The sequence below is a fragment of the Oreochromis aureus genome, linkage group 11 (assembly GCF_013358895.1).
Source record: "Oreochromis aureus strain Israel breed Guangdong linkage group 11, ZZ_aureus, whole genome shotgun sequence".
Lineage (NCBI taxonomy): Eukaryota > Metazoa > Chordata > Actinopteri > Cichliformes > Cichlidae > Oreochromis > Oreochromis aureus.
The window spans coordinates 30,592,919-30,612,779 of NC_052952.1; the positions used below are offsets into that span (position 1 = coordinate 30,592,919).

Consider the following 19,861-nt stretch of genomic DNA (forward strand, 5'->3'; position numbering starts at 1 on the left):
GATAATATGACGGGCCAAGCTGGGCTGGAGGATAGCACCCGCCAGACAGACCTATATAACAGATTGAGACATGCAGAGGTAATCCAAAAGGGTTTAAATCTCTGCTCATACACGTGATTATCATTTTTTTTCCTCCATTTTTCTGGGTTATTCTGGGCAACTGCATTAGACAAACAAAATTATTTTCTGTCCAGTGAATTTACTGCAAGTCTCTGAAGTGTGCTAAGGTGAAACGAGGGTTCATTATTTAACATTTATCTCACACTCAGGGACAATATTGTGTTTTGAACAGAGAGTCAGCATTAAAAGATATGTATGCAGGTAAGGAGGAAAGAAACTGCCAGTAAATGTCTAACTAAATAGATTATTTGTAATTTTGTATGTGGTACAAGTGGCTCTGGAAAAAATGTAAAATAAATAAATAAATAAAAGGCAGCCAGACTAGCATTCTTCTGTATACATAATCCTTCAACTTCACAGAAAAGAAAAAGACAAATGTACATCTGTGTGGCTGAGTGCCAGCTGTAGCTTTGCGGTCTTACAATGAGGCAACAAGGCTACGTTTTGGATCAAACTGAAACACACATTCCTCACAACAGACTTACAGCAAAGAGATTAAGTGCTTTCTTTATGCAAAAAAGCTAAGAGCTGCCAATTTTTTCAACAATGGAATAATTTCAGGTAAAGATCTGCTGGCAGATATAAGATGCTTTTTTTTACACTCTAATTCAATAACATTGCAAATAAGTCATCGTACACGGATACACACCAGAATTAAATGTAGGCTTTTAATGACATATCACTGAAAAGTCATTTTTACAAGATATCAAATAATAGACAAACATGTGGATGCTGCATCACCTACATCCTTCTCTCATGGCATAATAAAGCATTGCTTTGTGCGTGGTGCATCTACACGGTTCAGTTTACACACAAAAAGAGTGCATTATTTGAGTGACACTAATCCCCAGAACTAGATAAAATGACAGAATGAACAGTGCACACACAAACGCCCTTGACCTAAATATTTACAAGATGAAAATGATCAGGTGAGCATTCTCTCTGTCAATGGTGAGAATGTTACTGAGGCACATATTTTTTAGCTTGTGTGTGTGTGTGTGTGTCTTTAAGAGGTGAAGGTGGGATGGGATGGGTACAAAATAAATATATATAAAAAAAAACTAACTTTTTTCCTGCTGTATATATTTATATAAAAAGCAAAATCAATGCAATTTTTGATAGAACAAAGATTCATCAAATGGAATCACATGCTAAATACATCTGTAAAAAGACTGACAGACCTGAAAAATGTGTTGTTTGAAAAGGGAAAGGATACATTCTTATGTACATTAGGGTTAGCTATCAATTCCAATTCAGCAACCTTGAAACGTTCTAAAAAGTTCTAATGTCCAAAATGTAACAATTGAATTAAGAATAAGAAATTATTTGGCTACTCTACTCGAATAATTTATTGCATGTATCAAAAGCTTTATGGCTATATATGTACATGTTAAAGTCTTACAACCAATGCTGAATTGACAGTCTTTTATCTCAATTGTTAAGCAGAATTAGCCAGAATTAGCTTGGCTTATACTGTGTTGGCAAAAGAAAGCAAAAGTTAGCACATTAGTACAATACAGATGATTAAACAAGCACCTGGTACTTTTTAAATATGATAGTTGTGAAATTCTAACTGTGGTCTCAGTCACTACATAAACCTATGAGATTTATAACTGTTTAGTAAATACATGCTTCAAAAAAGAAAAAAAGGAATTTTTTCCAAGTACAAGTCTTTGAAAATAAATGCACAGCAACCAGGAGACAGGTCCACCTACAATCTGCTAACATTATCCCATCCCTGGATCATAAGATATTCATTAGTTAGATAACACTGCCAAGTTGGTGCTGAGATGGAACTTTCAACTCTAAAATTAGAAGAGGACTGGCACAAGTGCATCACACTGGCTCCGTTTGCCTTCTTAAGGGGTGTTTAAATAGTAGTGTTGGTTTTTGAGTGTATCAGTGGAAATCACCAATGATACAGAAGAACTCACATTCTATATGAACACTCCTTTTAATTCTAACTCAGCTTTAAATGAGTTTCATGGTAAACCTGCCACCATCACCTCCATCCCCTCCCCCTCCACCCATGGAAGACCGAGGAACAAAGTCAATAGTTGCAGTGTGTTTAATTTGACCTTTGCTCTGGCTCCAGAAAAACATGAAGACAAAACAGATGGCAACTGAGCTAAGGAACGACAGGAAGCCCATGGTGGTTGCAATGATCAAGGTCTTTGCATCGAATGGGTATGGCTTAGCCATTTGAGCTGAGGAGTTTGCAGCTTGGGTATTTGAAGGTTCTACCAAGCCCTCCTCTGTGAACAAAGACATGTTTCGGTTGCGTGGGAGCCCCTTCACATACAAGCTGACAGTCAGAGTGTCATTGCCAGCTGCATTACTTGCCAGGCACTGATATGTGCCACTATCCTGAACTTGGGCAAAACGCACTTCTAAAGTTCCATTTGGTAAAACTCTGATTCTTCCTGCTGGAGAAATCACATTTTTATGGGATGAGATCCAGGTGATAGATGGTGATGGATCCCCATCAGCCTTGCAGGAAAAGAGAACAGTAGTGCCCTCCTCTACTCTTTCCTCTTGCGGCCTACGGTGCATGATGCGAGCAGGGCGGCAGGTAAAAACCCTTGGAAGTTCCTTCTCTAAGAAGTCTTTGAATTCACGCTGTCTTACTGTATCAGGAGAGGAGCAAGTAGGCTGATGTCCATCGAAGTTCAACCGCACTCTGCGACGAAACACCCAGAGAAGCCGGCAGTCACATGCTAGGGGATTCCCATCTAACCGCAGCACCTGAAGGTTCCCAACAGAATGGAAGGCGCTCTCTTCCAAAGTAGTGAGCTGATTGGATGTCACATTAAGCATGCGAAAATAGGCTAGTCCCCTGAAGGCTCCCGGCTCTATTCGTAGCAGGCTGCCACCTGCTAAGTGTAACTCCTGAAGTCTCAAGAGATCCCCAAGCAGGTTACCTTGGATAACAGTGATGGGGTTATAGGACAGGTCCAGGAAGCGCAGATACACTAGGTGACGGAGTGCAGAATAAGGAACTGCACTTAGGTTACAGCTACTGATAACAAGCGAGGTCAAATTTAGACCAATTAGGCTGTTGCCAGCTATAGTGTCCAGTGCTGGCCAGTTTGTGATCAGGAGGCTGCGCAGGTGTTGCAGTTTTCGGAAAGCATTGTTGGGAAGTGTAGAAATGGTGAGGCGTAGCATTCGTAGACGTGTCAGGCTCTGGAGCTGGGACAATGCCTCAGTGGGAATTGAGGTCAGGTTGCTACGGTCTAAGTTGAGCTCCTGTAGATTCTGCAGACCAAAGAAAGCACGCTGGGAGATGAAGACCAAGTCGTTTTCACCAGCTTCCAGTGTCTGCAGATTTACCATTTCTTTAAAGGTATAGTCCAGAAAGACCAAAATCTCATTTTGGCTCAAATCCAGAAAATTCAGACTGGACAGGCCAGAAAACACCCCAACTGGGATGATCTTGAGGCGGTTATTCTTAATCCGAAGTGTCCTGAGATTCTGTAGGCCCAGGAAAGCCTCTACCTCAATCATGGAGATTATATTATCACTGAGGTCCAACTCTTGAAGTTTCACAAGGCCAGAAAATTGGCGGCGTCCCACAGTCTTAATCCTGTTGCGGGATAAATCCAAACGTCTGGCATCACTGGACAAGGCCTCTGGCACCGAATTTAAGTGTTTTCCAGAGCAGATCACTTCTTTGGCCTCAGGTCGACACAGACAGCGTGGAGTACAGCCTCCTGCAGATACGCCCAGTCCAAACTGGAGCAGGATGCTCCACAACCCCCATCGGACGACTGACTCCACAAACATCTTACGCCCGGCCTGAAAAGACATGCAGATAATTACCTTTTTTAAAAAGATTTATAAACATGTTTTTCTCTATAAGAGCTTTACGTTTCTAAGACAGAGTGTAAGCAAAATGTATTTGTATTGAATTCACTGCCCTCACAAGCTTACATTTTAATCAAGACATACCGTTCTAGTCTTGAAGTGCAGATTTTCATAACCAGTGGCAGTCAAGTTGGAGTCAAGCTTAAGTCCACTGATGATTTTCTGTCAACAACATGCCCTTTTGTGTCACCTGAGGATAAAAGAAAATCAGAAAAACCAAGGTTAACTAAGTGAAAAAATGGCAACTCCACAACAGGCTGAGTTGTAAGGCTGAGTAAGTTTCATCATTTATTAGTTGTAAGATCTATTAACCCCATCCATTTAATCAGCTTAGTGTTCCTAGCAGGACAAACCAAATGGATTAAAAACCACCACAAACACAGCTTTCTTAGAAGGCAACCTAGTCCTGTGAGTTAAATGATTCATTTTGTAGCATCTGGCAACACACAGAATAGTGTCTGAGGCACCAGTGTGCATCTCACATGAGGGGAAAGACAACCATTTGACCAGCGTGTTAAACCAATCACTGCCAAAGTGAAAGAAATCCAGATTCAAGATTGTGTAAATTTTGAATCCTGCAATCAGTATATTGCATAATTAATTTTGCTTGTCACTAGGTGCATTGCAACAGCATTTTTACATAAGGAAGTGAACAACAGAAAGTGCCTATTTTTATAGCCAATCTGTTCTAATTACTCACAACTATGAACAGAATATTAATGCAGTCAGTGTTAGAGCTATTGAATCCATCAAGACTTGTGCACAAATATCTTTTGTTTAAATTGTACCTTAATTTGATCTACGGTGTTGCTTTAGAGTAAAGCACCAGAATGATAAACATATTTTCATATAGATGTTTAGAAGACATGATAACACAAAGCAGCCTCCATTGTTGGTACAAATTAAGTAGGAAAATATAACAGCATAAATCTTGTATAAACATATTCTAAAACAATAGCGAAGCTACTGAGTGATAAGTAAAAGCAACCTCCAAACTTTAGGGAACAGAGTCAAATAAGAGCCCTGCTGTCTGTAAAATGCTGCAAAGTGAAATATCAGTAAATTACATAATGCTGCTGTCTGCCTTGCCAGTTGAATTTAAGAAAATGGTGAATGTAGAATGTAATATAAATTATGCATCCCTTCTCCAACAACTACCACTAAGACCTGCTAAAATATGAAGAACAAATCTTACCTAACAGACGTTAAAAGAAACAAATCTTAATTCTTAACACTTTCCCACAGCTGCATGAAAACCTCCAAGTCCAGAAGATGAACTGCACTCACACAGAATATTTCCTTTCATATTAAAAAAAGATACAATACAAAAATAATCCCCAAAATACCAAAACCAAACGGTGTCTGACCTGCAGCAGCTGCAGCTTACTCTTCACCATCAAACAGTTTCCAGAGTGTGGACCCACCCTCGCTGCAGCCTCTCCTCTGAGTGCCTGAGTTGCCAACAGTCCCAGAGCTCTACAGTCTTTGTCTCATCCTTGTTCTTCATGCAAACAGCTCTTATACTGGCAGGCTGGGAGCGCTGACTCACAAACCCAACACTTGTGCTCTTAGACTCACAGGACTCCTTTTAGACCAATATATTAGAGTGCAGTCACACAAGAAAGGCACCGATAAATGTTGGACTTCAGCCACGCATAGTTGGTCATTTCCCAGTTTTTACTGACCACAGCTAAAGTCAAATGGGCTGTAAAATGTTACATTTTATTTCTGGTGTTTGTGAACTATTATTATTCTTATTATTTTGTTTCTGCAGGTTAATTCTTATGCTAATTTTATGTAGTATATGTGATCTCAAGCTCAAGTTCTTCAAATAACTATTAGAAATGACAAAAAATACATAACATGGTATTAAATTTATATTCTTTAAAAACTGTAAAAAAAAACTAAAGAAATGGACCATGGACCATGAGTAGCAAATATAGTATTTTACAAAACTGTATTGGTTTGCTTTGTCCATTGGTGGGGTTCACAAGTTAAATATGCTGATACCCCCCCTCCCCTGAGCTAGGTTGTGAGAGACAGAGACTGACAGCTGGGAGATATCCCAGGCCTGTACCCTGTCAGTTGCCGAGACCTTCCAGCCAATCAGCAATTGGTTTCACACCTCCCCTGCGTCTATCTGCACACCATAAAGATACAGTCCAGCCAAAGGTCACAACTCCAGAGTTATACCCAGGACTCACCAGTCCATCAAATTAGAAAGTGAGGAAATAAATGCATTTGTTATTTCTCACCCTGTGTGGATTGTGGTCACATGAGTGTCATGTTACAGTGTTAATTGTTCTATTTTCTATCATACTGAAACACTTGTTGTTTCTATTCATGATACAATTTCTCATTAGAATGAACAACATAGACATAGACACAAATGGAGAACTGAGGACCCCCTTAAATTTTGTAACCTTCACAAATGAAAAGAAATCAGATATTATATCTGTATTTCCAGGAGAACTCCCTGCATTTAAATATGTCTTACTCTGTAGTTGCTCACGCATGCACAGTAATAGACTACAGCATGGTTTGTATTGGTTTAAGACACTAAGTTGTCAAGATAAACACAAATACACAAAATAAAAATCCTAAAACCTTTACTGTTTTTAAAAATTAGAATAGATACAGAGGTATTTCACCCACTTTGGTCAAATTACCTTTTCCTATGCTGAATTATTTTTCATCAACTTTTTTTTTTTTTTAATATTACCTTAGCAATTCTTAGTGCTACAACTTTCAATTTTGTTTTTTGTGCAAATGACTTTCCCTGTCAGTGACTGGGCTTCTTTGACAGTACAGCTGATGCTGCATGCATGGGGGGATATTCTGGTTGTGTTCCAAATCTACCTTGATCCATGTGTGGCTTTACAGTATGCCACTAAGAAACAATAGGTTATTACAGTCCAAAAGCTACACAGCTAACTGAACGAGATAAAGATGAAAAGAGTTCAGCGGATCATCATATTTTACTACAGTACTGTTTGTAGTTATGCGGGCAAACGAGGGTCAACACACTGCAGTAGACCTCCTACAGGGGGAATCAGTAAAGAAGACTGAAGATGAGGAGACTAGGGGTTAAATTAATCCATTTAATAAAATAAATAAATACAAATCTGTGGTTACCTTTAGGAATACACAAACAGGTTTAATATTCTTGCCTACTATAGTTGCAGTTATTTTCATAGATACATTTCTTTCCAAAACAAGCTACCAACTTATTTTAATAGCTTTTAAAAAAAAAATCATTTATTGAAAATCACACTCTGCAAATAACTTATTTTTATTATATTTTGTTTCATTTTTGAATCACAATGAGTTGTTAATAATAAAACTTTTTCCTGTTTTTTGTTTCAGTCTTTCTAAGTGTTTTATTATTTCTGATTAATTCAATTTTATATGTATATTTGTATTTCTTTATTATATATTTTTCTTAGAAATATCCTGCAGGCATTTCTAAGAAGTCGCTTCTGGTTCATTTCAGTTTAATTCTGTTTAGTAAGCATGCTGTTTGATCACTGTGAGAACTCGTTCCATCCAGTTCCTGGGATTTGCTTATGTTGCCAGAGCCTGGCAAGATACTGCAGACTCTGATTGACCAATATGAAGCTGCCATTTGATGACCCTGCAAAAGCCTTTTTTTGCATGAGTCAAAAATATCCACTCTCCTAAAGCCAAGCAGATGCCAGCTCTTACCTAATAAACCCTCACATTGCCAAAATGCAAACAATATCAGTGATGTAACATCTCATCAGACAATTCTTTGGCAGAGTATATTGGATGAGCTCCAACTGTCGCATAATTGTTCGACATAATTCACCTTCCCATACTCTGTTCAGCTTTCCCTTTTTCTGTTCTTTCATCAGACATAACTCATCGAGCCTCTCAACTCGGGCTCTTATCACCTTACATCAGTCTGTGGTTAGCTTCCAACCCATGTTAACATTGGGACTTTCTTCTTTGCCCTAGTGTTGCTGCAGGTTCCGTCATTTCTTCACTGTCCAAAGTTGCCGTGTTCTTCCCTTATAATTAAGATTATAATTATTTAAATTAAAAGCATCATACCATTAATGACTGCTGTGACTAGAAAAGTCCCTGAGATGGCTTCATGAGTATTGATCTTGTTTGTTTATGCTGATGCCAGAAATGTGAAACACAGCTTAAATGAGACGTTTTTGCTGTCCCTTTTATTTATCAAACCTAACATGATCCATATATTTACTCACTGAAAAGCAATTTGCATCATTACTTTGCTAAAACACTGCCACGAGGAAGAAAGAGGCAATGACTCTCAATTTACCTGAACTCCTCTTGTAGCCTGCACTGTGGTTTCTTTAGCTTTAAGGGACGTCTTTCTGAAACTCAGCCCTTTAAAGTTCCACCTTAGCTGAGTTCTTTAATATTCGATCTCTTTGTCACCAAAGGACTTCAAGCAAAATGTGAAGAATTGTGACAGACAGAATCCAATTACTGAGATGAAAAGAAAAGTTCTTTTAGCAACAGGTGCATGGAACAGGAACATGAGCTCACATGGGCCACAGGATGACAGTTTGGCAGTATCCACTCCACTGAATTTGGATGCCCCAAGCATGAATCCCTGCGCCAAGCAGCCCATCTGACACAGAATGCACAGTCTGAGCCCGGTTGAGTTTTCTGACACTTGTCAAAGTGCTATTTTTAGCTTGTCACAGTGAGAAAGACAAGAGCCTGGCTCAAATCCCCAATTAAAGAGGCTGGAACAGAACAACAGTGCAGGGATCACAGAGCATGAATTTGTGTCTTCTCTGTGTGGGTGTGTGCACTCAAGTTGTTAAAAGCACGTTTGACGGGGGCGATGGTGGAGCTGTTCATTTCCATTTTTTTTAAGGCTTCTGGCACCTGCTACAATGTGACGGCCCCTGAGACCTCCTGCATGCAAGCAGCAAATATTAAAGGGTTTACTGGCAGAACAGCTGTTCAGCGCATAGAAAGAAAACACAAGTCTCCTGGTCTTTCCCCTTTGGGTGTATCTGAGGAAGTCTTTGTAAACAAGCTCATGTCAGGAGGCACATCTATAAAGAAAATATCTGAAATACAAGGGTAAAAGCTCAGAGAAAAACTGAACCACAAAAGGAGCTACAGTTGCAAAATTACTGACTATAGTTTTACCCCATTGAGAGCAGGGTCACAGCATTTGGTCGCTAACTTATTCTAATAAGTGGAATCTTGTTGAAACCAACAAAAACAAACATTCAAAATAATTTGAATTTATAAATCCCAAGGTTGCCAAAGAGTATGATATACTAAAAATAATGCAGAGATCTATCCATTTGGTGTTCAAATGTAGAAAATGATGAATCTTATATTGAAATCCGAGACACGCTGCATACTTGATGGAAAAAATGGCCCCCAAGTGTGAAAAAACTCAAGATTGACTATTTTTTTTAACTTCTGAACTGAACTAATTTTAATTCACAGTGAAACAAACTAAAACACTAGAATCATTCACTCACCAAGTACCTGATTTATTAATAAACTTGCAAAATCTATCCTGCAAAATATCATGAAAGGCAGTTTGGTAAAAAGGCCTAGTTAACAGCATTAACATTTGTAGAAGAATTAGCTTCAAAAACCCAAATGACCTATGGATAAAGTCCTTTGTGTGCCTTATTGCGCAGTTTTTTAAACCTGCTGATTAGCCTGCAGTACTGAGTTTAGTGTCTCACAGTGATGTAAAGTTTCAGGATGCTATTCTGAAACACGGATGTTCTTTTCTTAATGCTTCTTAGTCTTAAGTGAGAAGGAGGAAATTAAAAAGGTTTTTAGCTGGGTGACAGGATTCTGTAGTATTCTAAATACGCCTACACTCTGTGAGATTTTAGCAATCCTATAAATTAAATGGACACTGAGAGACGTCGTACACTACTCCCAGACATCAAGTTTAGTGCATGCAAACTGTTGGATGATAAGAAATGAATTGCAGCGCACAATGCAGTTCCTCCATTATTTGTTTGTATACTGTCATACGACTGGAGCATACAAAATGCTTTACTTTTAAATGTGCTGTATAAATTTAACTAAATTTTCTTCTCCAATGGAATCTCTGAGCATTTTTAACACCTAAATATATAACACATAAAAGACAAAAGACAAGGTGAATTGATCACTGGGGATTCTTGTATACAAAGAGATGAAAGAAGCAAAAACATAATTTATGCATCATTTATAGTGCTGTACTCAGGGGTTAAAATGCAGAGGGACGATCTGGAACTGTGTTTTTGGATTTGTTTTTTGGATATTTATAAGTTGTGGTTGTAATACTTCAGCACCTAACTAGTATTACAGAAGATACGCTAGCACAAAGGCAGAAACATTTTTTAAGTGGCAGGCAATTTCAAATGCAATATTTTTATAAGCTCAAAAAATTTCACTAACTGTTTGTGCAGTGTGCAGTTTGTCACACAACGTGTCTGCTATCTGTAGGCACAACTAATGCATTTTCCAAGGACAGAAAAGAGTACAGGATAACGTCGTTGAGAAAAATGTAAGAAAGACAAGAAGGGGAGAAAGAAGAGTAGTTATACTTAAGAAAGGACTTACATGTAATGTCCTAATTTTTTAAAATCGATATCACATGTGATATAATGTGAAGTTATGTTTTTTCATATTGAGAAACATGCAAAACAAACTGAGGTACACTAACTTTGTGTTGTATCTAAAGGTTACATGAAAACACAATGCATTTTAAAACAGGGCAACCAGGTTAGCATGCCTTACTGTGCTGAATTTAAAGTAAAGCACTGTGTACTGTACAACACCGTTATGACATCCAATACTGAACTTTCTTACAGTATAACAGAACCACAAACACGATATTGACACTATTCTTTTACATTGTCATCTTTCATCAAGTACATCCCAAAATTGTATAATGTGGACACAGCATAATGCTCTAAGTTCTTGCATCCAGTCCACGCTATACTATGAATTTGTACGGTATTATTCAAGTACATACATTTTTCATTTTATTACTTTTTTCTTCTTGGTCTTAAATACAAAAAGTTATAAAAAGGCTTAAAAGACGTTTGATATTGAAAGACTCAAATTTGGTGCTCCATGAAAAAATTCTGTTTAATATTAATTTATAATGATGCTCTCAAACAAGCTTATAATGGCCATAAAATATATGCCAATAGATGTATTTTACATCAGCTTAACATTAGCAAGCTTGGCTCAGTAGCTTTGTAAATTGTATATAAACTCAACAGCATGGTGTATCTTCTAAAGATGCTGTTGGCCGCATAACTGGTTTATGAATACTGTCCAAATAGGAGAAACCTTCCTACACGATTATTTGTTGGCTGCAGTTAGCAGCCTATCAGAGAGTCGAACAGCAACACTTGGGTTTATAAACAGCTCCAACGGAAATGTTAAAAATATACATAACAGATGCAAAATGAAATATGGTTCATATTTTCTCACAGTTCTTTAGGTTTGAAATTACTATTAATACTACAGTCATGTAGCTACTTGGGAACTAAATTTGTGATTGGACTTAACAGAAAATGTGCATAAAAAATATATATATAATTTGCGGTACTTAAGATATGTTATGCAAATTTTAATGAATGAAACAATAATGGGCAGGTACATATCAGCTGCCAGGTGTTGTTACGTAATCCAGTTTGTGATGGTAGAATCTAATCTGTGTGGAGGACATGTAAGACATTTCTAATTTGATCACCTTCTAAAATGCTGGGAGGAAACCAAAGACCTGTGAATATATGAGTATAGCAAAGGAAGATTGTTCTTGCCTGGTTGCATGTTTGAAATTAACACGTCCAACTGAGATAAAGAAGAATGTGTGTCAGTATGGTTATAAGTTTTTGCTTGGGACAAATAGGACTGTATTAATTGTTTGCCAAAGATCATTGATTGATTTATTAAGCTAATTTTAACATGGTAAAGATTTTTGTTAAGAACAAACTCCATTATCACCCATCATAACAGCGTCCAAATTTTAAAAGCTCTTGGTTATAAATAATTAGCGTGTGTCTCTTAAGAGTTAGAGTGTATTTTTTTCTGTTTCTATTATCTCTTGGTGTATGCATGTCACTATCATTGATTTTGCCAAGAGAGAAAAAGAAAGAAGAAAGAACAGACACATTAAGTATGGTGTGATTGAATATTGGTGTGATTACCAATTTAATGTGTGGTGGAACTGGGTCACAGTGACAGATTCACTCACATCAGCCTTGTTCCAGACTGTGTGTTGGGTAAAGCACTTTGCTGTAATTCCTCATTCCGACAAGGAGAGAGTTAAGACTCTGTGCAACGTCATGCAAAGTGCACCGTCTGCAATATTAATAATAGCACAAATAAATGAGGGAAGGGAATTAGATTCAGCGCAGCACCCTATGTGATGTGACAAATGAGGTCATCTCAGCTAACTGATATGATGCACTGGATCCATCATTATACAACAAAGAGATAATGGGAGGTCACACATTAATAGGGAGCTGAGGGCTCTTAACCTGCAACAGATCAGAGATAAAACACTCAATAATTCAGGACAACTTGAATTACCGAGTGCAGAATATAGCTGCAATCAGAACAGCAGAATGGGTCTTAAACTGCTTAATGAGAGATTATGTTTATATAGTCATGAAAGACAAAAGACAGAACTGCCTGGATCAGGAGAACTACCTGGATCCTACAAAATTCCAATGAATTAAAGATTACCAGCAAAAGTACACAGAAATAATTTTGCAGAACATTAAAGAGAAAACTAATGTGTGAGGCAAAAAGAAGAAATATAAAGTATGAAATAAAGAAATACTAAAAAGTACGGTGAAAAGAACCAAAGGGAAGAGAAAATAGTAGAAATAAGTAACAGTGGGAGAAAAGAATGATCTAGAAGAATCCGGGAAAGGAAAACAATTAAGAGCTAAAATAGCTAAAAGGTCTAAAATAAGAAAATTGAGATCTGAAAACAACAAAATAAAAGAAATTAAAAAGTCTTTAAAAAATGTCTTAAAAAATGTCTGATCACATTTCCTTATATAATATTTTTCATCTAAAATGAACCAAATTATAAATCACTACAAACACCAAAGATAGAATGAACTTTTACTTTACAGAAATCCACCAACTCCATAATCTTCGCTTTTGTGCAGGTGGAGCTTTTCTTTTTTAGAAGACCTAATGCTAATGCTAATCTGATACCAGCCAAGGCTGCTACCACAAGCCTGCCCAGACAGTCTTAGCAACACAAAAGCAAACGGAAACAAATCACTGCTATTTAGAAAGTGACTTAGTCCCAGTCTCACCAGAAAAAAAAGGAAAGAAAAAAAAACTTGGTTAAGTCCCCTTTGTTATTAATTTCATAAAACGGGGGTTTATTGCCAGTGCCTTGGGTAGGACTCTTCATCATCGTCAAAGAGGAATTGAGCATAATGAATATTTATGAACATGGTAGAATTTTGCCGTCCAACTTCTGCATAATTTTTGTCCTAAATCTGTCCAAACTTAACAAAAAAGTGATAGAGAACAAAAGTAAGAAAAAATACAAATTGACTTAGAAGAAAAAACTTTGGACCATAACATTTTTATGCAAATTGGAGATGGTCGAGTAGAAGACCCACATAGATTTGAGATGGAATGACCCAAATTGTAAGTCTGATGATGTCATAGAACTGCGCTCCTAAATTCGAGACAGTATTCTTTTAAAGAGCTTGGTGATTTGAACAGGGTACAACACACTCTGTCATTAGATCCTCCACCAAAACACAGTGAAGACGTCTTGATGGAGTAACAACATTAAATAATACGGCCTTTTCTTTTTCTGAAAGAGGGAAATTTTAGGTCTAATATACTTAGTTTTTTATATTTTTACATTGAGAAGCAGTCAGTTACACCATGTAGATGGAAAGAAATACTACAATGTGAGCCCCAGCATTAGCCATGAATTGGACAAGAAGGACATAAACTTTTGACTACTCCTTTTCACAATACTGTATTAAATACTTTTAATTATTTCTTTGAAATTTTCTGATTGGAGCATTGAGTAAAGACTGGCCACTCCATCTAGTTCTCTATTTGTTTATTTTTTGACCTAGAGCAAATATTGTCTAGCCTTTATGACTATGGCTAAATGGGGTGAGCGAAAGGACCCGGTTAATGGCCTGAAGACGTTTGCTTTATTAAATCTTCCTAGTGAACAGGAAGTGATATTTTCAATAGCGGCACGATATATTTGTCTGGAATAAAGATAGGAAATGGGTAGGTTACTAAGGAGCTGAGTTTGCTTCAGAAAAACTAGTTCACGTTTAATGACGTCCAAATTCTAAAGCCTAAACCCTTTATACGTGTTCACAATGTCCGCACTAAAAGGAGGAGCAAAAGCCCTGAGGTCACAGCCTTATTTATACTAGCTGCATCAAACTGGTTCCCTGATCTCTTTATCTCTTCACAGACTGTTTTCTGTGCGGCTTTGTAGACTTGATTCAATGAATAACACAAATGAGGAAGTGCTTTTGAACAGCATGTCCTTGAAGACATTCATGAAATTGCACTCAGTTACACATACAAAAACTGATGAAAGTAGTTGTGTGAATGACAACAAAACACAGCTTGATCGAGAAGCTTGAGACCTACTGTGGTTTCAATCTGTTTACAACATATCGAGCTTCCAGTAACCACAACAATGGTTTGAAGCATGCTAACTTTCAGCTCTGCATGTTTGATTTGGGAGAGTTTTACGTTGGATGACCCTCCTGCTGCAACACCCAGGGGGGGATTTATGTCCTTGGCTGGAATTAAACTAGCAACTGTGTTACCCACCACACTATACATTATTTTTTCTTAAGTGAGGTGCTTTGAATGGCCCCAGTGTATGACTCACCAACTACTTGATGATAAAATTAAGCACACTCACTGAATGACAACCTATAGATCTTTCAGTAGAATTAAGTAGATCAAAAAGCATCAGAGTCATAAAAATACACAGACAGAGTAAGAGTGACACACTGGAAATGCCCCTTTTGATTTTCTCTTTCCTTGCCCTCACAATATCTTACCCTGAAGGAGACAGTCCTGGACGCTCACCATAGAAAAGCTTAGGAAGTGCCTATGCTTTACTCTTTGTTGGACGTTGGGTTAGTCTTCATATGTGAAATGGGTTAATGGCTTACAGATTAACAAAATAATAGAATAAACTGGAAAGGACACATGCATCATGAAAATGGAAACACAACCTAGAAAAACATGTAGCATGAAAGAAATCCTCTATTATATAGTTTTTTCTTTTTCATGGCCAAACAACACAAGACTGCTGCTAACACAAGCCATGGGCCAGTGGCTTTCAAGTCTTTATTCAAGCCCTGACTACATTCCTCCAGTGGCAGTAAACATCTGATGTTTCTGTTCATCTACAAAAGGACTTCAAATGACTATGTGGCCTGAATAGTGAGTGTTGTGTACTGTGAGTTCAAATGTGCTGTGCAGATTCTGCCCTGGATACAGTACACAGGAGTCGTTTTCATGTGCAATCCCTCCAAAACCAGGATAAGTTAAGACTGATGAAAAGGCAAACAACGGCACATGGCCTCATGTGAAAATTAAGAGATTTAGCTTTTGCACAAAAAGGAAGGGGGGCAGAAGTACTAAATGGAACTGCGATGTTAATCTCATAGCTGTTAAGATTGAAACTGCGGCTGGGGGATATGAGGATGCATTGTTCCAGGCTAAAATACACCTTCTCCCAGACAGCTCTTTGGCGGAGCCTGGTATTAAGAAGCTGCAGTTGGAAAAAAGTCAAAGCTCCAGTGAAGTAATCTCCCACCTACATGTCTCTTTTTTTTCCTCGTGGGATGGGTTTATATGGAAATGTGTGTCATTTTGAAGTATTGTAAAGTATTATTTTTAAGCTATCCTCACGGATGCTGAACAGAAAAGTTTGCTTGTAACTAACCATACAGGTAAGGAAAATACATTAAACATATGAGCAAAAGTTGTGCTATACAAATAAATCAAAAAATAATTCACAAAAATGCCAAATTTAATCTGTACCTTTACAGTATGTAAGGCCAAGAATTACCTCATAATAAGTGCGTAAAACAGTTTTTGAACTACAGATTAGTTTTAATGTGTAAATAGTCTCTCTATCTATCTATTCCAGATCTCATGTCAAGGCACCATGTCTCAAATCACCCTCTGACCTCTGCATGATTTCTGTTCCTATATATGTTGTTTTACTGTTTCACTGTTTTTCAGATTACCCTATGATCAGTCAGAGCCTGTCTCTGTGGGATAAGTGAGGAAATAATAAACGGCTATAGGTGATGTGATGCTTTTGTTACAGTGTAAAGGTCTCTCTTGTCCTCTGTCACCAATGTCGCATAAAAATATACAGTGTTACAGTTTTAAGATCCCCTAAAACCATCATTTATTTGATTTGACCCACACTGATGGATCTAAAATCCATCTAAAAAGATATGGGTCAAATCTGATCAAAAACAAGGAAAATGTAGAAAAAATGTATAAGACCAATACAACAGTAAAAAATTAGACTATTTTTTGACTATGTCAAAATGTGTCAAATTTGACCCAAACAGTGTGTTAGGATTAATAAAAACCTAATATTATACAACAGCTTGCTTTTGCTTTATAAAGAATTTTTCTCTTTCTCCAGAATATTTATTCCCACAAATGTTTTAGGTTCAAGCTGCCAAATAACAGCCAAACATATATTTTTTAATAATGTAGACAGCACACTCTAATTAAGCGAAACCTTGTCTAAAATTTCTACCACAGAAAACAAGTGGGGTTGTTGACAGTGTTAACAGTTGCTCAAGAGAAAGTATGTTTTAATTTAAATTTATAATCATTTCAATCTCTTTGTGAGTCAGACAATGATCGATCGATAGATAGATGGATAGAGATATCGATATCTCTCTCTCTCTCTCCATATATATATACATACATATATATATATATATATATATATATATATATATATACACACACACATATACTGGACTCTATTAAACCAAAGTTAATGCATCATATCTTTGGTTCCAAGTTGTTTTTATGCCTATAAAATTACTTACCTACTGCTGACTTATTCAGAAGTACAGTAAAAGTAATCCCTGACCTATAAACTGAAGGGGTGATGATATTTCTTTCCACCAAAGAGGCTCACTACACTATTTATCTGGCCAAGCTCTTCAAGATCACTTCTTTGGTAGATATAAAATGAATGTCTGGATTCTACCTGGGAGCATTTCCTCCCATATAGAAAGCAGACCAAGGCTGATTAAACTCCAGTTATTTTTACCTACTTTGACCTAAAGTGGGTTAAATTCAAAGATTCTGAGTTTCCTACAGTACAAAAAAGCCCTTGATATTCATCACAACTGTGTTTGAAATCTTATGTCCAAAAAAACGTTCTTTACCTTTACTTAAGTTTTTTTAACATTAAAACAAAGGAGAAACATTTCATTCTTTTTGATATCACGCAAACAATAATACAGATAAAGGTATAAACTCACCACAACATAAGGATGCAAACTCACTGTCTAACCAACATACCACAAGACCCAGCTGCATATGTCTGCCACTGAAGCCGTGCAATGAAACTGAAAAACAATTAAAAACTTGTCTTGTACTTCTTTGCCTAAGGCTCCAATCAACTGAGGTCTGGAGTGGCTGCCCAATATAACAGTCCAGATAAATCAGTTTCTAACAAGGAGACTGACATACTTCCTGTGCATAAAATGCCCTCTGATTAAATTGCCCATTTGGCAGAATCCCAAGTGTCAAATCCTTGGTTCTCCCTTGATGGTGATCTGCTCCTCCTGAGCCACAACCAATATGATGTGTGTCCTCATTATGACAGGAGGGGGGGACAAAGAGTTCGCTGCTGCTCTGAGTTCATATCTGTACCTTCACTGAAATGTGAATCCTGACTACAGGTGAGGTGATGATCATATCTTAAATAATAGCAAACTGACAAACATACCTTTCAGCGATAGTACTGAAAATACTATGGCGTATACTACAAAGTAGTATAGAATATAAAGACAAACGGAGGGACTTGCACTGTCCCTGGGGGAAATGAGGCTGCAGTTACAGCTGTCAGTAATCCTGCCTAAACGCTGTTAAAACACAGTCTGCTGTGGCCCTTTTTTAGGTTTATGGAACAAACTATCCTGAGGATTACTGTTCCCATGGACACTCTAACTCCACAACACAAACAACAACAAGAAGAAACAAGCATACCTCTAGAAAAAACTTGGCTGAACATTAAAGTAACATTAAGGGTATGTTTTTCTTGGTGGTTTCAAGTAGTAAAATAAATAAACGCATACAGAAAAAATAGGGGGTGATACCATGAATATAGGTCAGTGTTTAAACTCCCCAAACAACTCACAATAAATGGCACAAAAGTTCTTCACATTATAACTGTTATGATATTTTTTACTATCTGTTTTGCAATTCTACAGACTTGGTTTGGACTAAATGTTATAGAAACACGAAGTAGGCTACAGATACATAAATAATGTAAATGTTTGGTTCATTTTTTTTCTTCAGTTTTGTTTAAGTTGTCACAGAACTGCGACCAGTGGTAAGAATGCGAACTTTAGCGATTCTACAATGATAAATACGAGAAAATAAAGTATAAAGTAAACACTGGTTCGTTTTAGAGTAACCTACCCTAAGATGAAGACCTAACGTTAAGCTCAACTCATGCTTTAAATAAACATAGTGTGGCCTATTTCTGTTATAGGACTGGTTCATAGAACCCTACAAAGTAGTTTGTAGGAAAATAAAGAAACTCACCTGAATCATCGCATTAAAGCCTTCAGCGCTTCAACTCTCTCTGCCCATCTCCCACAGAAAGGCGTGCTCATCTCTGTTCAGGACGCTTTTCCTCTCCCTCCTCTCCCTTTTCGGTTGGTCTACATTCAGCCAGACTTTTCCAACATCTGTCACGCCAGAGTCGCGCAATTTACTTCGCCCTCCTTCTTCATTAATTTCCTTTTCTAACTGCCGAATACCTCCGGGAGTTGTCCAATAATTGCGCTACTGAAGTAATTTAGGTCGACTGTGTCTCTGTGTTGTTGTGAGTGGTTGATTCTGTGGAGAAGCTCCTGCGCTCAAACCGCGGTGCTACTGATGCTGCGCCCTCCGCATCTCCATCCCTCTGCTCAGCTCACGGAGCAAAAGTCACACAGATTTAAGGCTGGAGCGGTGCCATGCGTCGGAGCTGCAAATCCGCACGTAACGAGTAGTGTAACGAAGAATGAGTCTATTACTCATCAACCTTTACATGCGCTGCTGCCCCTGTAACAACCACTCAAAAACACGTTTCATTATACTAATCCATTTTTTTCAACATTTTAGTTTAACGCTATAAATAGAAATTATATATCTCTATAATGATATATTTTGTGTATGAGGTTATCTGATGCGAATTGAAACGCAATGTAATAAGGAAATAAGTTAAGTCTTGAACCTAAGAGTACTATATTTACCCTAAACTTGTTCCTGCTCATATCTACATGGTCAAAGGTTTGTCGTGAGTCTGAAGTGCTAAAAAGAACATAAAAAACGATAAAAAAAAAACAGAAAATACAGTCACATTTCTGTAATAGAGAAATTTTAGCCTTCTGAGAGCATCATGGGTTAAAATTGATTAACAGAATGTTTTCATTAAGTTACGGTACTCTGCTGGGTTATACTTAGACCCTTTTTTAGTCTCAACATTACAGAGAAATCAACAAAATAGGACCTGGCAGAGAGAAGTTACTATACATGCATACTGAACTACTTCAAAGTATTTTCTTAAATAATTTGCGTGCAACAAAATGCAAAGCTGATATCT

At 37.5% G+C, this 19,861-nt stretch overlaps 1 protein-coding gene across 3 annotated transcripts; it reads right to left on the bottom strand.

Moving 5' to 3' along the window:
- Positions 1 to 786: 786 nt before the first annotated feature.
- Positions 787 to 19,039, bottom strand: lingo4b (leucine rich repeat and Ig domain containing 4b). Of its 3 annotated transcripts, none has more exons than XM_039619934.1 (3): positions 18,817 to 19,039; positions 4,072 to 4,177; positions 787 to 3,918 (listed from the first exon to the last, which is right to left on the bottom strand). In XM_039619934.1, exon 3 carries the CDS (start codon positions 3,904 to 3,906, stop codon positions 2,092 to 2,094), a length of 1,815 nt encoding a protein of 604 aa, XP_039475868.1. In that variant the 5' UTR covers positions 3,907 to 3,918; positions 4,072 to 4,177; positions 18,817 to 19,039; the 3' UTR covers positions 787 to 2,091. The 3 variants fall into 3 exon arrangements, with proteins under 3 accessions (XP_039475868.1, XP_031612602.1, XP_039475869.1); XM_031756742.2 differs by lacking the exon at positions 18,817 to 19,039 and adding an exon at positions 5,355 to 5,461; XM_039619935.1 differs by lacking the exon at positions 18,817 to 19,039 and adding an exon at positions 5,183 to 5,270.
- Between the last annotated feature and the right edge of the window lie 822 nt (positions 19,040 to 19,861).

Coding starts and splice junctions, on each gene's coding strand:
- lingo4b (XM_039619934.1), bottom strand. CDS start 3,906: ATGTTTGTGGAGTCAGTCGTCCGATGGGGGTTGTGGAGCATCCTGCTC.